Source organism: Nothobranchius furzeri, chromosome 9 (genome assembly GCF_043380555.1).
Source record: "Nothobranchius furzeri strain GRZ-AD chromosome 9, NfurGRZ-RIMD1, whole genome shotgun sequence".
NCBI lineage: Eukaryota > Metazoa > Chordata > Actinopteri > Cyprinodontiformes > Nothobranchiidae > Nothobranchius > Nothobranchius furzeri.
In genome coordinates, this window is record NC_091749.1 from 7,953,214 (window position 1) to 7,972,876 (window position 19,663).

Here is a 19,663-nt window from a genome sequence, read left to right on the forward strand (position 1 = left end):
TCAGTTTATTAAAAGTAACCACCTACAAAATGCTACAGGTGGAATGGGAGATTCGCATCATAGACAGATCTGCAGCAACTGCGTGATGCTATCATGTCAATATGGACCAAGATCTCTGAGGAATGTTTCCAGCACCTTTTTGAATCTATGCCATGAAGGATTAAGGCAGTTCTGAAAGCAAAACAGGGTCCAACCCAGTAGTAGCAAAGTATACCCATTAAATGGCCAGTGAGTGTATATTGATATAACTCCAGAAAATATTGAGAATTTAGGATTGCACTGAGGTTCTACTGGTCCCATGGGGATCTATAGTTGAAATATGTGGATGTGTGTGATTGTGTGTTGCAGCTTTTCCAAATGATTTGTTTTATCCTTACCAGAGCTAACCTGGTTAGCATTGTTGCTGCAGTCATGCTAACAGGACTAGAGTCCAGAAGGACCAGTGTGGTTCCAGATGGATTCAGATGTAGGCTGTTATTTTAGACCAAATTTATGTTACTTAAAAATGTGTGTAGGTGTGATGGCTTCTTCTTAGGCCACACAATTAAGGTAATATTTACACAACAGTCTTCATATCCAGTATTCACAATTTTGTCTACATTTTGTTTTCTTTAAAATACAGGATTTAATTTGTGGAAACGTATTCTGGGTTTGATTCATTTGATTACATTTATGGCTTAACACTGTATTCTAATATAAGTGTGCACATTTTAGTTTACACTAGTGATGGGACGAACGACACTGGCGCGTCAGCACAGTGTCGACTGCACAAGAGTGAAACCCCGTATTGGTGCGTGTATCGCTGTAAGAAAATATCACGTGACCGACACAGGAAGTGTGTCGTTTGGATGCGCCGCACCAAATTGTGTTTATAAGGAAACAAACTGTATCGACATGTTGCGGATTTGTTGGATAGAGTTTTGCTGTTGGATTTTGGATTTTTCCTTACCCTCACGCTCACTTTTCTCCGCTGACTTCATGGATCGTTCCAAGAAGTTTTCCCCAGTCTGGAATTATTTTGATCCTTTGACGCCAAAAAAGGTAAATTGTTTTCTCCATTTGGCAACGTTTACGGTTATTTCTGTATTTTAAATGTGTTTGTAGTCTTTCTCTGGTAAGAGGCTTAAATTGTTTTCAGATAAATTAACTATTTATTTTATTGTAGGTGAGGTGTCGGGTCTGCTCCACAGAGCTGTCTTACTCCAATAAGAGCACTTCATCAATGCTGAGGCATTATAGAGCTCGGCATGGCAATGATGAATTGGTAGATACCCCAGGTATGTTGAAATTATCACAAAAAACATCTGAATTGTCAAAAATATTCTATTACAGACAAAAGGCTTTGTGTGACTGTAGTATTGCTTGTAAAATCCCTTTAATGAGCTTTTTAAAGCTTTTAAAAAAGTATTTCCTTTTGGCTTGCAGTTCCTAACAAGCAAGCAGTGGATGAGGCTGTGGTAAACATGATCATCAAAGACTGCCAGCCACTCACCATTGTTGAAAATGAGGGATTCAGGGAGCTCCTGAAGCTTATTGCACCCTCATATGTTCTACCAAGCAGGAAGGTATGTTTAAGAAATGTTTGCTTTAATTAATCAAGTACTTTCATGGTGTGTGTGTGTGTGTGTGTGTGTGTGTGTGTGTGTGTGTGTGTGTGTGTGTGTGTGTGTGTGTGTGTTATGCACACCATCTTCATCTGTACCCTGTGAAAGAGTGTTTTCTAAGGCAGGGGAACTGGTGTCTAAGAGGAGAAATGGCCTTGGAGCAAACACACTGCAGAAACTTTTGTTCCTCAATAAAAATGCATAAATGAATCCATATTTAGTCTTTTATTTTGTATGATCTAACACAGAGGTTAACACATTTACATAAGTTAAAACTTTTACTTCTGATTTTTATTAGACACATTCAGAAGATTTAACATGCCAACTCATTGTAGCATTTACACAAAGGTTATAAGCAAATGTTAAACTCCTTGCATAAACAACTTAACTTAACAAATTGAGTAAATTAAACTCCATAATGATATAATATTTTGATTACAGGAAATTAAATCTTGCACACCTGGTGTGGGTTTGCAGCATGTAAGCTTTTCCATCTTGTTTACCTGCAATGATTTTAGAAATACTGCAGGTGTCACTATTGAGTGACCAACACAGTGTCAATACAGTGCCGACACAGTTTGTCTAGTGTGTCAATACACTCCTTGAGGTATCATCATTCCATCACTAGTTTACACTGTTATGTATATAAATTAATTTACCTTTGTTTTCTTTCTGAGTTACCTCAGCTGCTCCAGTCCCCTGGCTGGAAGAGGAAGTGGAAAGGGGGCAGAGCAAGCTTCTCTGAAGATCTGCAGATTGGGTCATACCACTGCTCAAGACTATGGGGCAAAAATGGGTTTTGTTGTATAGGTGTTAGTTAGGTTTTTAGTGTTCCTTGCCCTTTTTGTGTTTGAGTGGTCTGATCAGCCAATATTTAAGCTTCCCTTTTTGTCTCAGTTAATTAGGTCAGCTGGTTTAAGTTAGTTTTGCGAGTGGAGTTCTGTTACCTTGACCGCTTTTATGGGCCCAAGAACGTTTTTTTGTGTAATCTAATCAATGTTAATTTTTGGGTAAAATTAAAAATAAAAAACTGCTTTTGTCAAACTTTAAGCCTGTGCCTGACTGTCCTTGACTGCTTGGTCCATCACAGTAGGACTCAGACATATGGTCTATGGCTGCCGCTGTAAACACAATTTTCCATAATAATTGAGAGCACAAAAGTAAACTAATTACAGCTAATGATGACGTACTAGCGGTAGTAGCTTCCTGTAAGATGTCTTTGAGTGTTAAACACATTCTTCACTGTTTAGAGATAATTTAGTTTTAACAATTTGTGACAAATTTCCTTAACAAAATAAAATCCTGAACTCATTTCATCTTTATATAGATGATAAAGTGTAGCTACACTGAATTTCTACTATTTCTATGTAGTGTCAGGCTGATATTTTAAAAGTGTTTAAGCTTAATTTTTATTTAATCTTTGAAGCACCTAAATGTGTGTATAGAATGAGGAAAACGACTAAAACATGCTGGATAGTGGCCCTCCTGCACTAAGGCATGATCATAATGTAATCTCAGTGCTTCTATGGGTAAGGACTGGCAGCGCCACGGCAGACTCACCAGTAAATATCCTCTGAACTGGTTGTAGATGATGGCAGTCAGCAGGTTCATCAGACAGTAGGTTCCTTCAGGAGAAAAACAACAAACACTCTCCTTCAAGGTAACTGATAACCTCCATATATACACCTTCAGGAATATTACGATCCTGGTGCTTACCGATGACGCTGAAGGTGATGAAGAAAATGGAGTAGCCTCGGTTAAGGGAATAGGCAGGGATCATCACTGAGACAGAGAACAAAGGTTAGTCAGTTTGATGACGGTAACAGTGATCAGCTGCTGTGTTTGGCTGATTCAGTACCATCGGGGTTGTTAGCTGTGGTGAGCAGCACCAGCATGGAGGTCAGGGACTGAAGCAGGCCTCTGAAGTGTAACTCCCACTCCCCGTTTTGCTTCACATCCTGATCAGACACAGAGAGGACTGGTGGGCAGATGATCATCCAGACTAACCCTAACCCAGACTACCACTGAGGAGCACACTGAACCCTCATCAGGAGTAAAAACACAACCACATAATTAGGTATGAGTAATACACACTTTTATCCAGGTCAGAGATCAGTGCTCAGAGCTACAGCTCAGACACCACAGGTCGCTGGCCAGTTAGCATTGTTTTTAATCATAGGATGTCCAAGGAAGGTCCCGCCTTTTTCACCTCTGATTGGCTGTAAAGGCTGTCCTATGATTGGCTATTTCATTTAGCAACAAACCATCTTCCATCACTGCAGTTTTATGTCCACAGACAGACCTTAACGAGTTGTATGAGAAAATGTGAACTCATCGCTATAACAACCATTCTGTTCTCTTTTACAACCAACCAGTTTCATTTTATTTTATAAAAGAACCTGAAAAATGACAGATGTGAGCTTGTCATACATTTAGTTGCTTTTCATCACTGTTACCTTGGTTTCGGAAACGGTTGTGAAAGGTACTTCGTGGCAATTAGCTGCCGTTAAAGTGGGTGAGTTCCTATCCAGCAGCAGCAAAGTGAAGTTTTGGATGCGCGACAGAAGTAAGGGCACACTACCATTATTTTTGACACGCTACGGTTCCACAACACGTGAAACTCCACAGTTAAGATCGAGCCAGTGGGGAACAAATAGTCTATACCACCCCGCTAGTCCTAGGAAGGATCGCACCTCCTTTTTAGTATGAGGTTGTGGACTCTTTCTGATTGCCTCCAGTTTGTCTACTTGGGGGCGAACTTCGCCTCTCGCCAGTCGATAGCCCTAGTACTCTTGTTGTGCTCACACTTTGATGGCTCAGTGTCAGTCCAGCCTCTTGAATCTTCCTTAAAACAAGGGCCAGATGCTGGACATGTTCCTCTCAGGAACTGCCGAAAACCACCACATTGTCCAGGTAGGCGGCACTGTAGTGCTCACAGCCTTGGTGAACCCAATCCATCAGCCGCTGAAAGGTGGCCGGTGCCCATGTAGCCCAAAGGGCATCACCGTAAACTGGAACAGTCCAGACGGGACTCTGAATGCAGTGTATGGCCTGGAATTCTCCTCCAAGGGTATTTGCCAGTAGCCTTTACATAGATCCAACATTGTAATAAACTTCGCAGCTCCAATCCTCTCCAGCAGATCATCAACCCGTGGCATCGGATATGTATCAAACTGAGATAGCATTGAGTTTCCTAAAATCGATACATGTCCTTAACGAACCATCTTTCTTAAATGCAATGACCACTGGGCTACACCATTCTGATGTGGAGGGCTCAATAATCCCAAATTTCAACACCTCCTTTATTTCAGCCTGAAGCTTCCCTATCAGTTGCTGAGGGACCCTTTAAGGGTGTTGGTGAACAGGTGTTGCGCCCTTCAATCGGATTTTATGTTGAGCCAAAGGGGTTTTACCTGGGGTGGTTGAGAAAAGGGAGGAAACACTTTAGAACACTTCTTGAAGCTGAGAAGCGTGCTCCACTGGTAGGTGTGTCAACTTCGGGACCGTACCGGTGGCACTGGTCAGAACTGCAGTTTCGGTGTCCTCGCCACTTTTCGCATCCACTCTCCTCACCACCAGTGTCTTTCTTGATGGCTGGGCTGCCATCTCCTTCCACCCCTTCAACAGATTAACATGATAAATCTGGTCTTTCCTTTTTTTTATCCAGTTGATGGATAAAAAAGTACTCATACTCATAAGTAACAGGTCCCATCTTCCGGGTGACCATATATGGACCCTGCCATTTAGCCAAGAGTTTATTGCTGGAGGAGGGTAGCAGCAGCAGGACCTTCTGCCCTGGTTGAAACTCTCTATGGCGGGCATGTTGGTCGTACCACAACTTCTGTGTTCTTTGTGCATCCCGCAAGTTGAGTTCCGCTTCTTGATATTTTGCCAGTCTCTCCCTCTAATACAAACTGAACAACCCCTTTACCTTTATTTACAGGTGGTGTCTCCCAGACGCTCCGGAGCAGGTCCAATGGCCCCCGAACATCCCAGCCATACAGTAACTCAAAGGGGGAAAATCCCGTTGATGCCTGGGGTACCTCTCTATACGCAAACAAAAGGAACGGTAACCAACGGCTCCAATCCCTCCCCGTATCATCCACAAACTTCTGGAGCATCCTTTTTAGGGTCTGATTAAATCTTTCAACCAGGCCATCAGTCTGTGGATGATAATGTGTTGTCTTTATCAAAGCAACTCCGAGTTGTTTATAAAACAGTTGCATTAACTTGGAGGTAAAGTTGGTACCATGGTCTGTTATGATCTCATTCGGGGTCCCTACCCGTGAAAACAGTTGCATCAAAGCTCTCAGTACAACAGGAGTGGTAATTGTACGAAGCGGAAAAGCCTCTGGGAACCGGGTTGCATAATTGCATACAACCAGTATGTACTGGTGACCACTACTGCTTTTTATTAATGGCCCCACAATGTCCATGGTGATCCTACGGAAGGGTGTGGAAATAAACGGCAAAGGTAGAAGCAGCCCCCGATCTGATTTACGATTGGGAGCAGTCTTTTGACATATGGCGCAACTAGCGTAGTATGTCTGGACATCTGTATACATGGTGGGCCAGAAAAGGCGTGCACTTATTCATAGAAAGGTTTTATGACGTCCCAAGTGCCCTGCCCACGGTACCGTATGTGCTATGTGCATGATGACAGGTCGACAACTCACAGGATTAGCCAGCTGTTTACACTCGTTTACAATGCTGTACAGTACACCCCCTTCAACCAGAAACCTCGATCCTCCCACACTCATTTCACTCCATCCGGTTTCTGCTTTGACAAACAGTGATTTCATACTTTCATCCTCTCTCTGTAAAACAGATATATTTTCTGGAACATCCCACTGTAAATCTGACTTACTAGGTTCTTCTTGCCTAAGTTGTTTCTCAAAGCGACGCTGTTTGCGTGTTTTTCTAGGCCCTTTTTTGCCACCCTCACACAGGCTACTATCTAGATCTGGTAATGGCAGGACACCAGCTTTAGCCTGTGCTCTTGTAACTACTGGACAGGAAGCATTCACATTTTCATGCTCTTCAATGCCCTTGCCATCGTCCATCTGAACGGACTGTTTTTGTTGTAACAAATGAAAAAGTACTGGAAAGTCCCGCCCAAAAATAACATCCACTGGCAAGCTCTCAACTCCAAATGTCAACAAGTTTGATTGTTCATTCATAACCACAGTTAGATCAGTTTTGGGGTATGAGTGCAGATCACCATGCACGCATACAATGTCCCCCTGTCTCCCATAATCTATTTGCCATACCGGTAACAAACTCTGCTTTATCAGCGACGTAAAGCTACCAGTGTCAAAGAGGGCAGTCACCGTTCGTCCATTAACAGTCACTTGTTGTTGATGTTGATTATAATTTTGATTCCCAGGAATCCCCTCTTCAGATCGGGATAAGTAACAAGTTTCAGTGACCTTAGCCTTGCGTACAGGACACACAGAGGCCTTACGGCCTGTTTGCTGGCAATAATAACATAAAAAGTTCTTACCGGGCTGAGGATGACTCGGCTCACGGGAGGTGTTACCTTGCCCATCCTGAATGCTCGGGTCCCTGCTAGAGCCGCGAAGTTCAGGCAGTGAAGCAGCTCTGCGACTCCTGCTGTTGAAGCCCACACCAGGTCCTCCCCTCCGTGCGTTGAGAAACTGCGTCGTCAGCTTTGCCGCCTCCTGTCCATCCGCCGGCTCATGTTCCTTGACCCATGTTCTCACCTCCGGGTTTAGCACCCGCAGGAATTGCTCCAGGATGATGGTTTCCCTGATCTGTTTCTTCATGTGCTGTGATAGCTTGATCCATCGCTGATAGAGTCCCTTCAGGCGGGAGTATGCCTCGGCGGGCGTCTCCTCCGGTGGTACCGCCATCGATCGGAACCGCTGTCTGTAGGTTTCTGACAAGATGTCAAACTTGGCAAGAAGTGCTGCCTTCAAATCCGAATAACAATGGGCTTTCTCCTCGTCCATCGCCGTGTAGGCTGCCAAAGCCTTACCAGAAAGTAGCGGGACTAGTCGACAAGCTCATTCCGCCTTCGGCCACTTCCAGGTCTTGGCTATGCGTTCAAATCGCATCGGATAATCATCAATTTCCTCACTCGCCGTGTAGGGAGGGATCTTTAACAATCCCCCCAAGAAGGTCTCTGTCGACCTTCATCTCGTCAACGTCTCCGATGTCTGACCGGTGATGGTGAAGAGGAATTCGATTCCACGGCTCGGCGTGAGGCCGGTGTTGGCAGCAGATATCTTGGACTACTCACTGAATCTGTACTCAGCCTGGCTGCCGTATGGGAAACTTGCATCGTCGCTGGCTGAATAGATCGTTACAACTCTTGCAGTATCTGCATCATGGAATCCTCCATTCCTTGTTGCGTCTCCACAAAGCCCTGTAGCAGAGAAACTATTTCGCTCCCCGATCCGCCAGGGTCCGTCTTCGGATGACCCATCTTTTCATCCGCTGATGTTGTCTGACTCTCCCCACACGCCGATTCCACCTCCGCCGGCTGCTGGGAGCGCAGTCCGGGCTTCGGCCCCTTCCCCTTCCGGCTTGCCATCCCACTTCTGACACCAAATGTATTGTGGGTTCGTCCTACACCACTTGCAGAAAAGGTTCCACAACGGAAAATAAATCTCAATGGCCAAGCCGGTAGTCAGGAAGCCGTGTATTTATTTACACACCTAGGATCCCAAAATGAAAAATAATGCCAACATTTACACAGCGAAAAAAAGTATTTATAATGAGCTCAGTCCAAACAAAAATAATTCCCCGCTTTCTTATTCTCCCAAGCATTTCTCATTCAGCATATTTGCTCAAAAATGCCAACAGTCTGCCGGTCCACACACACCTTTCTCTCGTTCGGCAGTTACCTCCTTATTTTCTCATTCCGCCCCGCACTAGGGTTGTCACGGTATGAAAATTTAACCTCACGGTTATTGTGACCAAAATTATCACAGTTTTCGGTATTATCGCGGTATTTTTTAAACGGTGTTGCATATGTTCAGAAAGCATTGATAGTCCTGTTCTACACAAACTGAAATAGTTTTGAAAAGGTTTAACAGTGTTTATTAAACCTAAAATAACACAAAGCCTTAGCAAAAGTGCAACTTTTCACAAGTAAAGGAACAAATAGCTTATTTTTCTGGAACATGTTACAGTAGTCAGTGCAGGTTTAAATTATACAAATCCAAACATTCAAAACATAAACAATATGTAAACAAATCAAAGAAACACCACTTGTTTTCTCATATACTTGTTTTCTTCATTATCAAAATGAAAATCTAAAACTCCAGTCCACACTTGACTTGAGCACTGTACACGTCAACCTTAAAAAATATGTATTTAAAATAAATAGCCACTTTAAACAAATTACTAAAATAACTACTACACTATGTAATCAAATCCAAATGTTCAAGTATAAATGGCATTGAACAAGTAAACAAATCAATGACAAGGAACTAATTGTATATTTCTCTTCATCATCAACAAATAAGATGCTTCATCCAGCAACAGCGTGTCCGTGACACGGTTTAAATGCTGGCAGAGGACGCTGCGGCTGCAGTATATAGTGACTCGTTGCATTCTCCCTCAACCAAAAGTCTTCACGTCATGCATTTAAGCTAAAATGCTAATGTTAACTTACCTTGCACTGGCTGTAGAGACGTGGGTGATGGTCACGCAGATGTGCCATTAGATTCGAAGTGTTGCTGCCTTCTGCAGACACTTGTTTCCTGCACGTTCTGCAAACGGGATAGCAGTCTTCTATTAACTGTCCCTCAGCATTTTTCAGAAATCCAAAATATGCCCATACTTCCGATTTAGTCTTCTTTGAGGGCTGATGGATGTCCTGGGCGCTGCCGTCTCCTCCTTCGGCCATTATTTCAGCTTCAAAGTTTTGGTTGCAAACTAAAAAGTGCGTGTGCGCGCCGCGGGAACTTCAGCTGAAGCGACGGTGGCTGGTAAGGGTCATCGCGCCGAAACCGCGGCCACGGTAAACCCACCGAGATAATTTAGTTTTTTAAAAACTGGACGGTTATTTTTATTGTCAACTTTTTTACCGGGGTTTACCGCTATACCGGTTACCGTGACAACCCTACCCCGCACATCTCCTTTTATCAGTGAAAACCCACATTTCATGCATAGACACAATTAACGTGTTACAATCCCTTATTTTCTCCCACTTGGTAACCGAACCGGGGCAGACTCCACTCTGCTACACAGAGAAACACAAAAACATTTTAAACTTCATTTCAGACATCAATATGGGCATAACCAAGTGTGTACCCCTGGGTGTTCCACATACTGAGGAAACGAAAACGTGTGTTTTCATGGGACGGGACTACCGATGTAAACAAAACATAAAAAACCCACAGACATCTTTTCATGCACGCAGCTGTCTTTTTGTTTATTATTGTGTGTGTGAACGTCTGCAATCACGAGTGGTGTTGTAATTCTCCAGTAATTTTGTGACATCACAGGATCGGCTATGTGGAATGCTTTCACTCCCATTTCCCATCAGAATTGCTCCCGTTTGGGAACGAGCTCGCGGGTGGAACGCCACATTACGCAACAGCTTTCACGGCAAGTGGAAAGCCGGGGTCACACTGAAAGTATCAGCGGTGCAGATTGGCAGAGGAACGTCACAGCTCTAAATAGAATCCATTGTACACTATGGACTGTTTCAAACCAGCAGTGACGCGGTCATTTCCATTCGCCGTACGCTGTGCCGCACCGCTAAAAGCAGGATCGGGTTCTATTTTTGCCGAAAGCCGCTTCTTGGACATGCCAATTTCCACAGTTAACATATAGCCAGACAGGAAATCACACACTGTTTAAGTGTAAAATCCCTGGTAATTTTCAAAATAAAAGTACTGCAGCAATGCTATTTCATATATATGAAGCTTAAATATGTCTCAATGGCTTATTTAGTCCCAGTATCGTTCCAGAAGTGCAGCTGTGTTTTTTCATGGCTTTAATCCTGGCAGTGGAGAGGAACAACATCAATATAATATACCGTAAATCCTCTAATACAGGCCAGGGCCTGTATTTTACTCAAGCTCATCAAGCTCCAGGCCTTTATTGGAAGGAGGGCCAGAATTAGAGGCAGGCCTCAATTTCTATTTGAGCAAAATGAACTAACGGTTCGCTAGAGTTTTTGACAATTAAAACTGCGCCCACATTTTCAAAGTTAAACACATTTCTTTTAATAACGGTAGTTTCTGCTTCAGCCCTCTCCCCCCTCCCCCTGCGCAGCGGCCACAAACTCACTGATGCGCCTGCAGCCTCTCGGAGTTCCTGCTGCTCTAAACATTAAAATAATTATTTCATTTTCTGTTCCTCACTTCTGATTACCTTCAATGGTGTCTGTTTGTTGCAACCACCAGGTACAAAAACTAACTTGTTTTTATTTGACTATTTTTCTGTCCTGCCTGTTTATTATCATCCTGCATCTCCTCTCAATCCTAAAGAAAAACTGCTACATGGGTTCATATATATTCACCTCATGAGTTACCTTTGAACTGCAGTTCTAAAAGATCTACCGACCGCTAAAACAGCGGAGTGCGCGCTGCCCGCCGGCCACATCAGTTAGGTGCGTCACCGAGGACAAAAGAGGTGATGCGCCCCGATCCACAGCAGCGAAGAGCATCAGGCACAAATAAAAGAATAAAAGACAGTAAGCATAAAAGGAAATGAGCCGACATGAACAATCGCGTGTTAAATTAGTTTTTGAGGTGGCGACACCTGATTTGATAATGTTACTGTGGCCGTGCTCAGGACGCAGATGTCTGGAGCGCGTCAACAATCAGAGCTTTGCATGCGCAAGCTGGTTAAGGTTAGGATGGGGGTGAGGGGAAGGTTAAATAGCAAGAGGGTAAATGTCACAATTTGGTTAAATGTCCGTTTTACGGCGGGTGTCAGTACCGACGCTCTGGCACAGCGCGTTGCCTCCCGACGCGCAGGAGCTTGTCACCTGCTGACAGCAGGCTGCTGTTTTTTCTGAGGACTGCATCTTGCCGGTCATTATCACGTGACAGAGACTAGTCGATGACAGGCATAAAAAGTCACTATAGAGCGGTGAAGTCGACTAGTAACTAGTTCATGCAACCCTTACTGCTCCCCAGAGTGTTCTGCAGCATAATCAGCACGTTCTCTTTGAACTTGACATCAAATTTTCGCCTCCTCTTCGTCTCCGCAAGGTTAAAGTTACCCTCGCGGTCTATCACTGGCAAATCAAAAGTGAGACGGAAGACACAGCCACCCCCCGTACTTGCTTGTTACCACATTCCACCCGTCCACAATAAAAAACCGGCCATTATTCACCTCCGCCGACTCCGACACCGGCCAAAATGTGATACCCAGCTGTTAATTGAATACAGGCCAATATTAGAGGATTTACGGTATTAGTGATGCACCGATATGAAATATTTGTGCCGATACCGATATCCGATATTAAGATCACTGTTATGGCCGATAACTGATACCGATATACTGACATTAATGCATCTAAAACCAGCAGATTTTGAATAGAACGAAAATTATTAAAGCTGAATTTACGTTATTTATTCACACCACACACATTTACGCTTCTGAGATGATTTCATTCACTGTTCACATGACTAAACAAACACACATCACCCCCCTCACCCTCTGAAACAGGCAAACAAATGGAGACAAGACGGAAAAAATATTGGTTGTTAATGTCGGCCCAGTTTTATTTATCGAACCGTTACCGATGTGTTAAAAAATGACTAACATCGGCCAGTACCGATATTGATGCTGATATATTGTCCATTTCTATAATATATGATATCAAACAGCGAAATCAAATGTGATTTCTTTCTTGCGAGTCCAGCGAAGAGCACAGCGAGGAAGCCGTGCCTCTGCCAAGACTTTCCCGGTGTGAAAAGGACCGCTTTGAAGATCACGAGTAAACCGTCCTGCTGCCATTTTGCGCCACTGACGGTTCTAGTGTCAAACCAGGTTAAGACTGACTTTATATCTGTTGGCTCTTTTGGGGTTATGTTATGACTTTATTATAGTGTCTTCTCTTTGTTTACAAGTTAGAACACACCTCTCATCATCTGTTAAGATGTGTATCATTTAACAGAAATTTAATTCAAAGCTCATTATGATTTAGACATTTTTTCACCAGTTTTCATTGTTCTATAAGAGAACCAGACCTAAAATAGCGCAGTTTTGTTATGTTCCATACCCAGATAAGTCACACACGTTCATCCAATGTGACTACTCTGCTTTAGTAAGATAACTTCAATGCTTGAAAACTAACAGATATTAAGTAAATCAAGCAGTGTGATAAATGCAGCAAGATTTATTTATTTTTTAAACTTTTTAATTTACAGTTTGCATTTTTAATCGATTACACTAACCAGGTCCTGGGTGAGGGATCAGACAAAGAGCAGCCCGAAGACCTCTTATGATGAATTATATAAATGGAAACTGAGTTCCCTCGCCCGGACGTGGGTCACCGGGGCCCCCATCTGGAGCCAGGCCTGGAGGTGGGGCACGTTGGCGAGCGCCTGGTGGCAGGGCTTTCACCCATGGAGCCCGGCTGGGCCCAGCCCGAAGAGGAAACGTGGGTCCCCCTTCCCATGGGCTCACCACTCGTGGGAGGGGCAAAAGGGGTCGGGTGCAGTGTGTGGCAATCGAGGGCGGGGACCTTGGCGGTCTGATCCTCGGCTACAGAAGCTGGCTCTTGGCACATGAAATATCACCTCTATGGTGGCGAAGGAGCCTGAGTTGGTGTGTGAGGTTGCAGTAAACTACGTGTACTGGAAAAGTGTTGCAAAAAGAACAAAACGAACATAACCCTATAATAAAGTAGTAAGGGAGAATCAACGCATGGAGCAACAATGTTATCAAAACAAAAGGGCAAAATAATCTGTAGCCCATAACTGGCAACACTGAAAATAAAATTGATTATAATACACTCAACAAAAATATAAATGCAGCACCTTTGTTTCTGCTCCATTTTTCATGAGATGGACTTAAAGATCTAAAATTCATTCCAGATATACAATATTACCATTTCTCTCAAACATTGTTCACAAATCAGTCTAAATGCGTGATAGTGAGCACTTCTGCTTTGCTGAGATAATCCATCCCACCTCACAAGTGTGCCACATCAAGATGCTGATCTGACATCATGTGCCCAGATGAAGGAGAATCATGAGCTTGTGCCATCATACCCCCCCACAAGGACAGGCAACAACAGAGGCTTGGAGACGTGCATCAGCAACCCTTCAATCATCCTCAGCGTGACACGAACCCGAAAGAGAGCACGGAGCTCAGGAATGGAGTCAAGCTCAACAGAAGAAGGCAGATGAGCTGTCGGATCAGAAAGATACAGGATCATCCTGCTGATAGCAGGATCGTGGGACTGGAGGCTGACAAGGTCGCTATCAGAAAAGACAGGTTTAACAGACACAAAACCATCAGATGGTCGAGGGGTGGGCACCTTAGCGGCCTGAGCTCGAGTCACGACACACACATTGGGTGGGTCTGACCAAGAGGACACATCGTCAGGGTGCCACAATGGGTTGAAGGACCATGGGGTACCAACAGCTGCACCTTGTTTGGCAAGAGAGTCTGCAAAATCGTTTAGATCCCTATCAGCTCCAGGTGCCCGAGAATGACCTTCGACCTTACGCCAATAGATCTGCATGTCATGTGATGTCATCAATAGATCTGGGCGCTCTCAGAATGTGGTACCTGAAGAGGGCCCAGGTTCATACGGTCGCGTTAGGGAGAGGCTGTGGAGGAAGTTTAGCTGCGTTGGACATCAGACAGACACACTCAACTAGCCAAAAATACTTTGTCAGTCCTGAAAACTGAAACAAAGAATGTTTAGGACCGTAGAATGGTGTAGGTGCGGCTTCGCGAGGGGTCGGCGCAGGTGAGCGCTCTGGAGGGCCCTCGGTCGACACGCGGGTGCAGTCAGAGAAATCAGGGTCAGCCAGGAGTGGTACAGGGCGACAGCCCCCCCCCCCCCCCTTTGGTAGGTGGGTCACCAACCTCAGGGCTAGAGGTCACCAGCGCCAGCTGTAATGGGGCAGGGTCAGTAATAGGGATGGGTACCGAATTCGGTACTTTTTTAAGGTACCGACCGATTTCCATAGTACCGACCGAGCACCGATTCACGTCATTTCAAACGGTGCCTCGTTTTGGTACTCGTCCTTCATAACGAGAACTTGCCAAGACAGCTGCGCATGCGCAACAGCGTTATGTCATCGCTCGCTGTGAGCCAGTTGTAAACAGAGTAGCATGGTAGAAAGAACGCACGCTAAAGCTTGGGTCCACTTCACTAAATGTGATGGGTAACTGGGTGATGATGAAACCAGCGACAACGATCTAAGTGAGACATCCTCATCTTAATCTGCTCCAGTAGGTAAATAAAATGTTTAAGATAACGTTAGCTTGATATGTTAGCTTCCGTTCCGCTAATGGTGCGTTCGCTTTCTCCTCGGAGCTCCGAATTTCCGACTAGAAGAACATGAACGCGCGCTCTAAAGTTTGGCTTCACTTTACTAAATGCGACGGGTGACTGGGTGAAGATGAAACCAGCAACAACGATCTAAGCGTGAGGCATCATCGTTTTAATCTGCTCCAGCAGCTAAATAAACTGTTAAAGATAATGTTAGCTTGATATGTTAGCTTCCATTGCCACCGTTATCAGCTAATGGTGCGTTCGCTTTCTCCTCGGAAATTCTAACTTCCCAGTAGGAAAAATCAAATGAAAAAAGACGGCAAAAGGAATGAAGATACACAGTAAATTTAGTTCACAGTAAAGATGTTTGCTTCAGTTTAATTATCAGCTTGTAAAACTACAAGGACGATGTTAAAATACAAACAGTTGAATGTTATTTATCGTGATATTTATCAAATATTGTTATATATTGAGAAAAATATATATTTAATTATAAAAAATAATTAAAATAATAAACACTCAAAAGTATCGAAAATTGGTACCGTTAAGTACCGGTATCGATTCGTAGATACCGGGAATTAGTACCGTATCGATTCAAATGTCAAAGGTACCCAGCCCTAGTCAGTAATGTCATCAGCCCCCCCTTCGGTAGGTGGTGTCCCCACCGCAGGCTACCCGGCTTCAGCCGGAGTCCCAGTGCCACCATCAACTCCCCCATCGGCAGGTGGTGTTCCCACTGCAGGGTGTGGAGTCTTAGGTGGAGTGCCACTGCAACCCTCAACCTCATCTGGAGTAGGTGATGTTCCCACCCCAGGTTGAAGCGATCCTACTGCAGCAACGATGCAGACTCTGCTGGTGTCACTGACCTTGGAGGTTGTGGAAGGACTGGTCACTCTCAACACATCAGAGGATGGCTCTGATGGAGGCTTTGAACTCGGCACAGAGCATGCAAATTTTCCACGCTCAGGGTCAGGAGGCAAAATGATAGGCAGGCGTTCTCCAACACCCGACCAAAGTCCCCCCTTTTCCAGATCGATGAAAACTTTAAAGCGCTTCAAGAGGTCAACGCCGAGAATCAAAGGAATGTCACTGCGCTCACAGAGGAACACGGGGTGCTCCAAAGTCAAGAGGACCAATGGTGAAAAGGAGAAGTTATCTAGATGAAAAGATCATGTCAGAAGGAGAGAAAACAAACATAGTCACCGCACAAGGAATCAGTTCTGGAGGTCATACACCTCCTCCTGTACCCAGGTAGAGGTGGTTGAATGTAGACCGGCGCATGACTGTATAACCTGAACCAGTATCCAGGAGGGCAATGCACCGGATCATATGGCCCACTTGCACGCACGCCATAGGCTTACCGGCTCTCCCATGAGACAAGAGGTGTCCAAAGAAACATTGGATTGGCAGACTCGACACCAGGGGGTGCCAGACCATCATTACCTGAAGATGAATCAGTCATCAGTTCAGCTGGAGCACAGATTTGGTCTACTTCCTGAAAATCGGAGTTAGAGGACTCGTTATCTGGCTGCAGTATTTCGCCCAGAGTTCCTTAAGGCTCTGGATGTTGTGGGGCTGTGTTGGCTGACGCGGCTCTGCAATATCGCGTGGACATTGGGGGCAGTCCCACTGGACTGGCAGACCCCTAATTGTTTTTATTTTATTTTAGATTTTTTTAACTATTATTTTATTATTTAAAAAGGGGGATGGCAGGGTGTGTTCCAACTACAGGGGGATCACACTCCTGAGCCTTCCTGGTAGGTCTGTTCAGGGGTTCTGGAGAGGAGGCTCCGTCAGATTGTTGAACCTCAGATTCAGGAGGAGCAATGTGGTTTTCGTCCTGGCCGTGGAACACTGTACCACCTCTATACCCTTAGGGGTATTCTGGAGGGTGCGTGGGAATTTGCCCAACCAGTCTACATCTGTTTTGTGGATTTGGAGAAGGTGTTTGACCGCGTCCCTCGGGGGGCCCTGTGGGGGGTACTCTGGGAGTATGGGGTACCAGGCCCTCTCATACGGGCTGTTAGGTCCCTGTATGACCGGTGTCAGAGCTTGGTCCATATTGCCGGCCATAAATCGGGCTCGTTCCCAGTGAGAGTTGGACTCCGCCAAGGCTGCCCTTTGTCACCGATTCTGTTCATAACCTTCATGGACAGGATTTCTTGGCGCAGCCAAGGTGTGGAGGGCATCCGTTGTGGTGGCCTGAGGATCAGGTCTCTGCTTTTTGCAGATGATGTGGTCCTGTTGGCTTCAACAGAACATGATCTTCAGCTTTCGCTGGAGTGGTTTGCAGCCGAGTGTGAATGAGCTGGGATGAGAATCAGTTCCTCTAAATCTGAGATCACAGTCTTGATTCGGAAAAGGGTAGACTGCCTTCTCCGAGTCAGGGATGAGGTCCTGCCCCAAGTGGAGGAGTTTAAGTATCTCGGGGTCTTGTTCACGAGTGAGGGAAAACTGGAGCGTGAGATCCATAGGCTGATTGGTGCTGCATCTGCAGTGATGCAGGCGTTGTACCGGTCTGTCGTGGTGAAGAGAGAGCTGAGTCAGAAGGGTAAGCTCTCGATTTACCGGTCGATCCACAATCCTACCCTCACCTATGGTAATGAGCTTTGGGTAGTGATCGAAAGAACGAGATCGCGGATACAAGCGGCCTAAAAGAGTTTTCTCCGAAGAGTGACTGGGCTCTCCCTTAGAGATAGGGTGAGAAGCTCAGTCATTTGGGAGGGGCTCGGAGTAGACCCGCTGCTCCTCCACATCGAGAGGAGCCAGTTGAGGTGGCTCGGGTATCTGGTCAGGATGCCTCCTGGATGCCTCCCTGGTGAGGTTTTCCGAGCACGTCCAACCAGGAGGAGACCTAAAGGTAGACCCAGGACACAGTGGAGGGACTATGCCTCTCACCTGGCCAGGGAACACCTTGGGATTACCCAGAAGGAGCTGGCCCAAGTGGCTGGGGAGAGGGAAGTCTGGGCCTCTCGCCTTAAGCTACTGCCCCCGCGACCCGACTCCGGATAAGCGGATTAAAATGAATGGATGGTACACTAACCATTACAGTGAAGAAAAAAAAAGAACATTGAGAGTATTCTACTTCTATTATCTGCTTTATTGGTTACCATAATTTTTTTTTATTTCCTAATCTAAGTCGTATCCTTGTGGTGATTTGTTCCATCTCGTAAACCTGTCTAACTCTATCTCTCCACTGAGTCACATTTGGGGATTTTGTGTTCAACCACAAAACCGTAATACACTTTTTGGCAATCATAAGTAAAATTCTGATTAATTGCAAATTATTTCTGTGTGTTAGCTTTTTGGGTAGTATTCCCAGTATACATTTTTCTAGCGTAAATAGTAATTCCACCAGTAGGATTTTTTTAATCTCTTTTCGGATCTCTTCCCAGAAAGGTATGACCTTTGGGCACTCCCAAAATATATGCGTAAAGTCTCCCACTCGTCCACCCTTTTTCCAGCATTCCTCTGAAATATTAGCATATCTAGAAATAACAAGTGAAGTTCTAAAATAGCACATCTTCACCTTCCATTCAAATTCTCAACAAGATTTATTATACGTTTACATTTTTCATTTTTTTAATAAAGAAAAGGAAAAAAACTAGTTTGCTAAAAAGAATGGTTATTATGGCGCACAGTAGACATTTTCTTTACAAAACTCCCTAAAACAGCTTTCTGTTGGCAGCAGGACAGTCTGCACTTAGCAGGGAATATGGTTCTCTGCTTAATGAAATAGCCAATCGTAGGAGAGCCCTTCTAGCCAATCAGAGGCGAGAAAGGCGGGACCTTCCCTGGACATCCTATGATTCCAAATGATGCAGCCAGTTAGCGAGTTAAAGGTCAAAGTTCATGACAAACCTAACGAGTGCTGCAGTGCACTCTACAGCATCCACAGCCTCAAAAAGTATCAAGACTACTTTTATTTTTATTTGATGGAAAATTACATGACTGTTTATTTTATTTTAAACTTGTGTCTAAGTTGCCTTATGTCTCACTCACACACACACGCACACGCACACACACACACACACACACACACACACACACACACACACACACACACACACACACACACACACACACGGATGAACTTACATCACTCTTCGTAAACAGCAGCATGCCAATCATGGTGAAGAGGCAGAGGTGCAGCGCCAGCAGCACAATCACACTGAGGACAGAGACAACACAGGTGAGATGGAGCTCCTCCCTTTAACCTGTTAAGTCAGCAGCATCAAAAACTCCAGTTTTCAGTGGGATTCAAAAGTTTTTTTCATTATTTTCACCTTCAACCATCTCTTCTAAAAACTAGCATTATTTAGTAGTTTTTCACAAACCCTAACACCAAATGACACAGGCCAGCCATCTGACTCCAGACACCTGGGAGTGAATATTTCACACACCTGGCAATCTCAGGTAGAGTCCTCTTGATACATTTTAGAGTCTTTTTCATCAGAGAAGAGTTTTGCAGGAGGAAGAACGGTCGGAAGAGCCGTCGGATTCTCAATCTCTGATAAATGACAAAAGAACAGAAGAACAACATTTATTCACTCAGAGGAATTTTTAGTTTGACTCAAACATGCTTAGAGCTTGATTGACAACAGAGTCCAAAAAA

At 44.6% G+C, this 19,663-nt stretch overlaps 1 protein-coding gene across 5 annotated transcripts in view; it reads right to left on the reverse strand.

Annotated features, from left to right (window-relative positions):
- tpcn2 (two pore segment channel 2) overlaps positions 1-19,663 on the reverse strand; it is a 132,745-nt gene that overhangs the window by 58,292 nt on the left and 54,790 nt on the right. For all 5 annotated transcript variants that reach the window (XM_054735267.2, XM_054735266.2, XM_054735265.2 and 2 more), the window contains exons 6-10: positions 19,452-19,558; positions 19,147-19,219; positions 3,463-3,562; positions 3,321-3,386; positions 3,165-3,229 (exon numbers count right to left, since the gene is read on the reverse strand). In XM_054735267.2, coding sequence (XP_054591242.1) covers positions 3,165-3,229; positions 3,321-3,386; positions 3,463-3,562; positions 19,147-19,219; positions 19,452-19,558 — 411 coding nt within the window. The remainder of the gene's footprint in view (positions 1-3,164; positions 3,230-3,320; positions 3,387-3,462; positions 3,563-19,146; positions 19,220-19,451; positions 19,559-19,663) is intronic.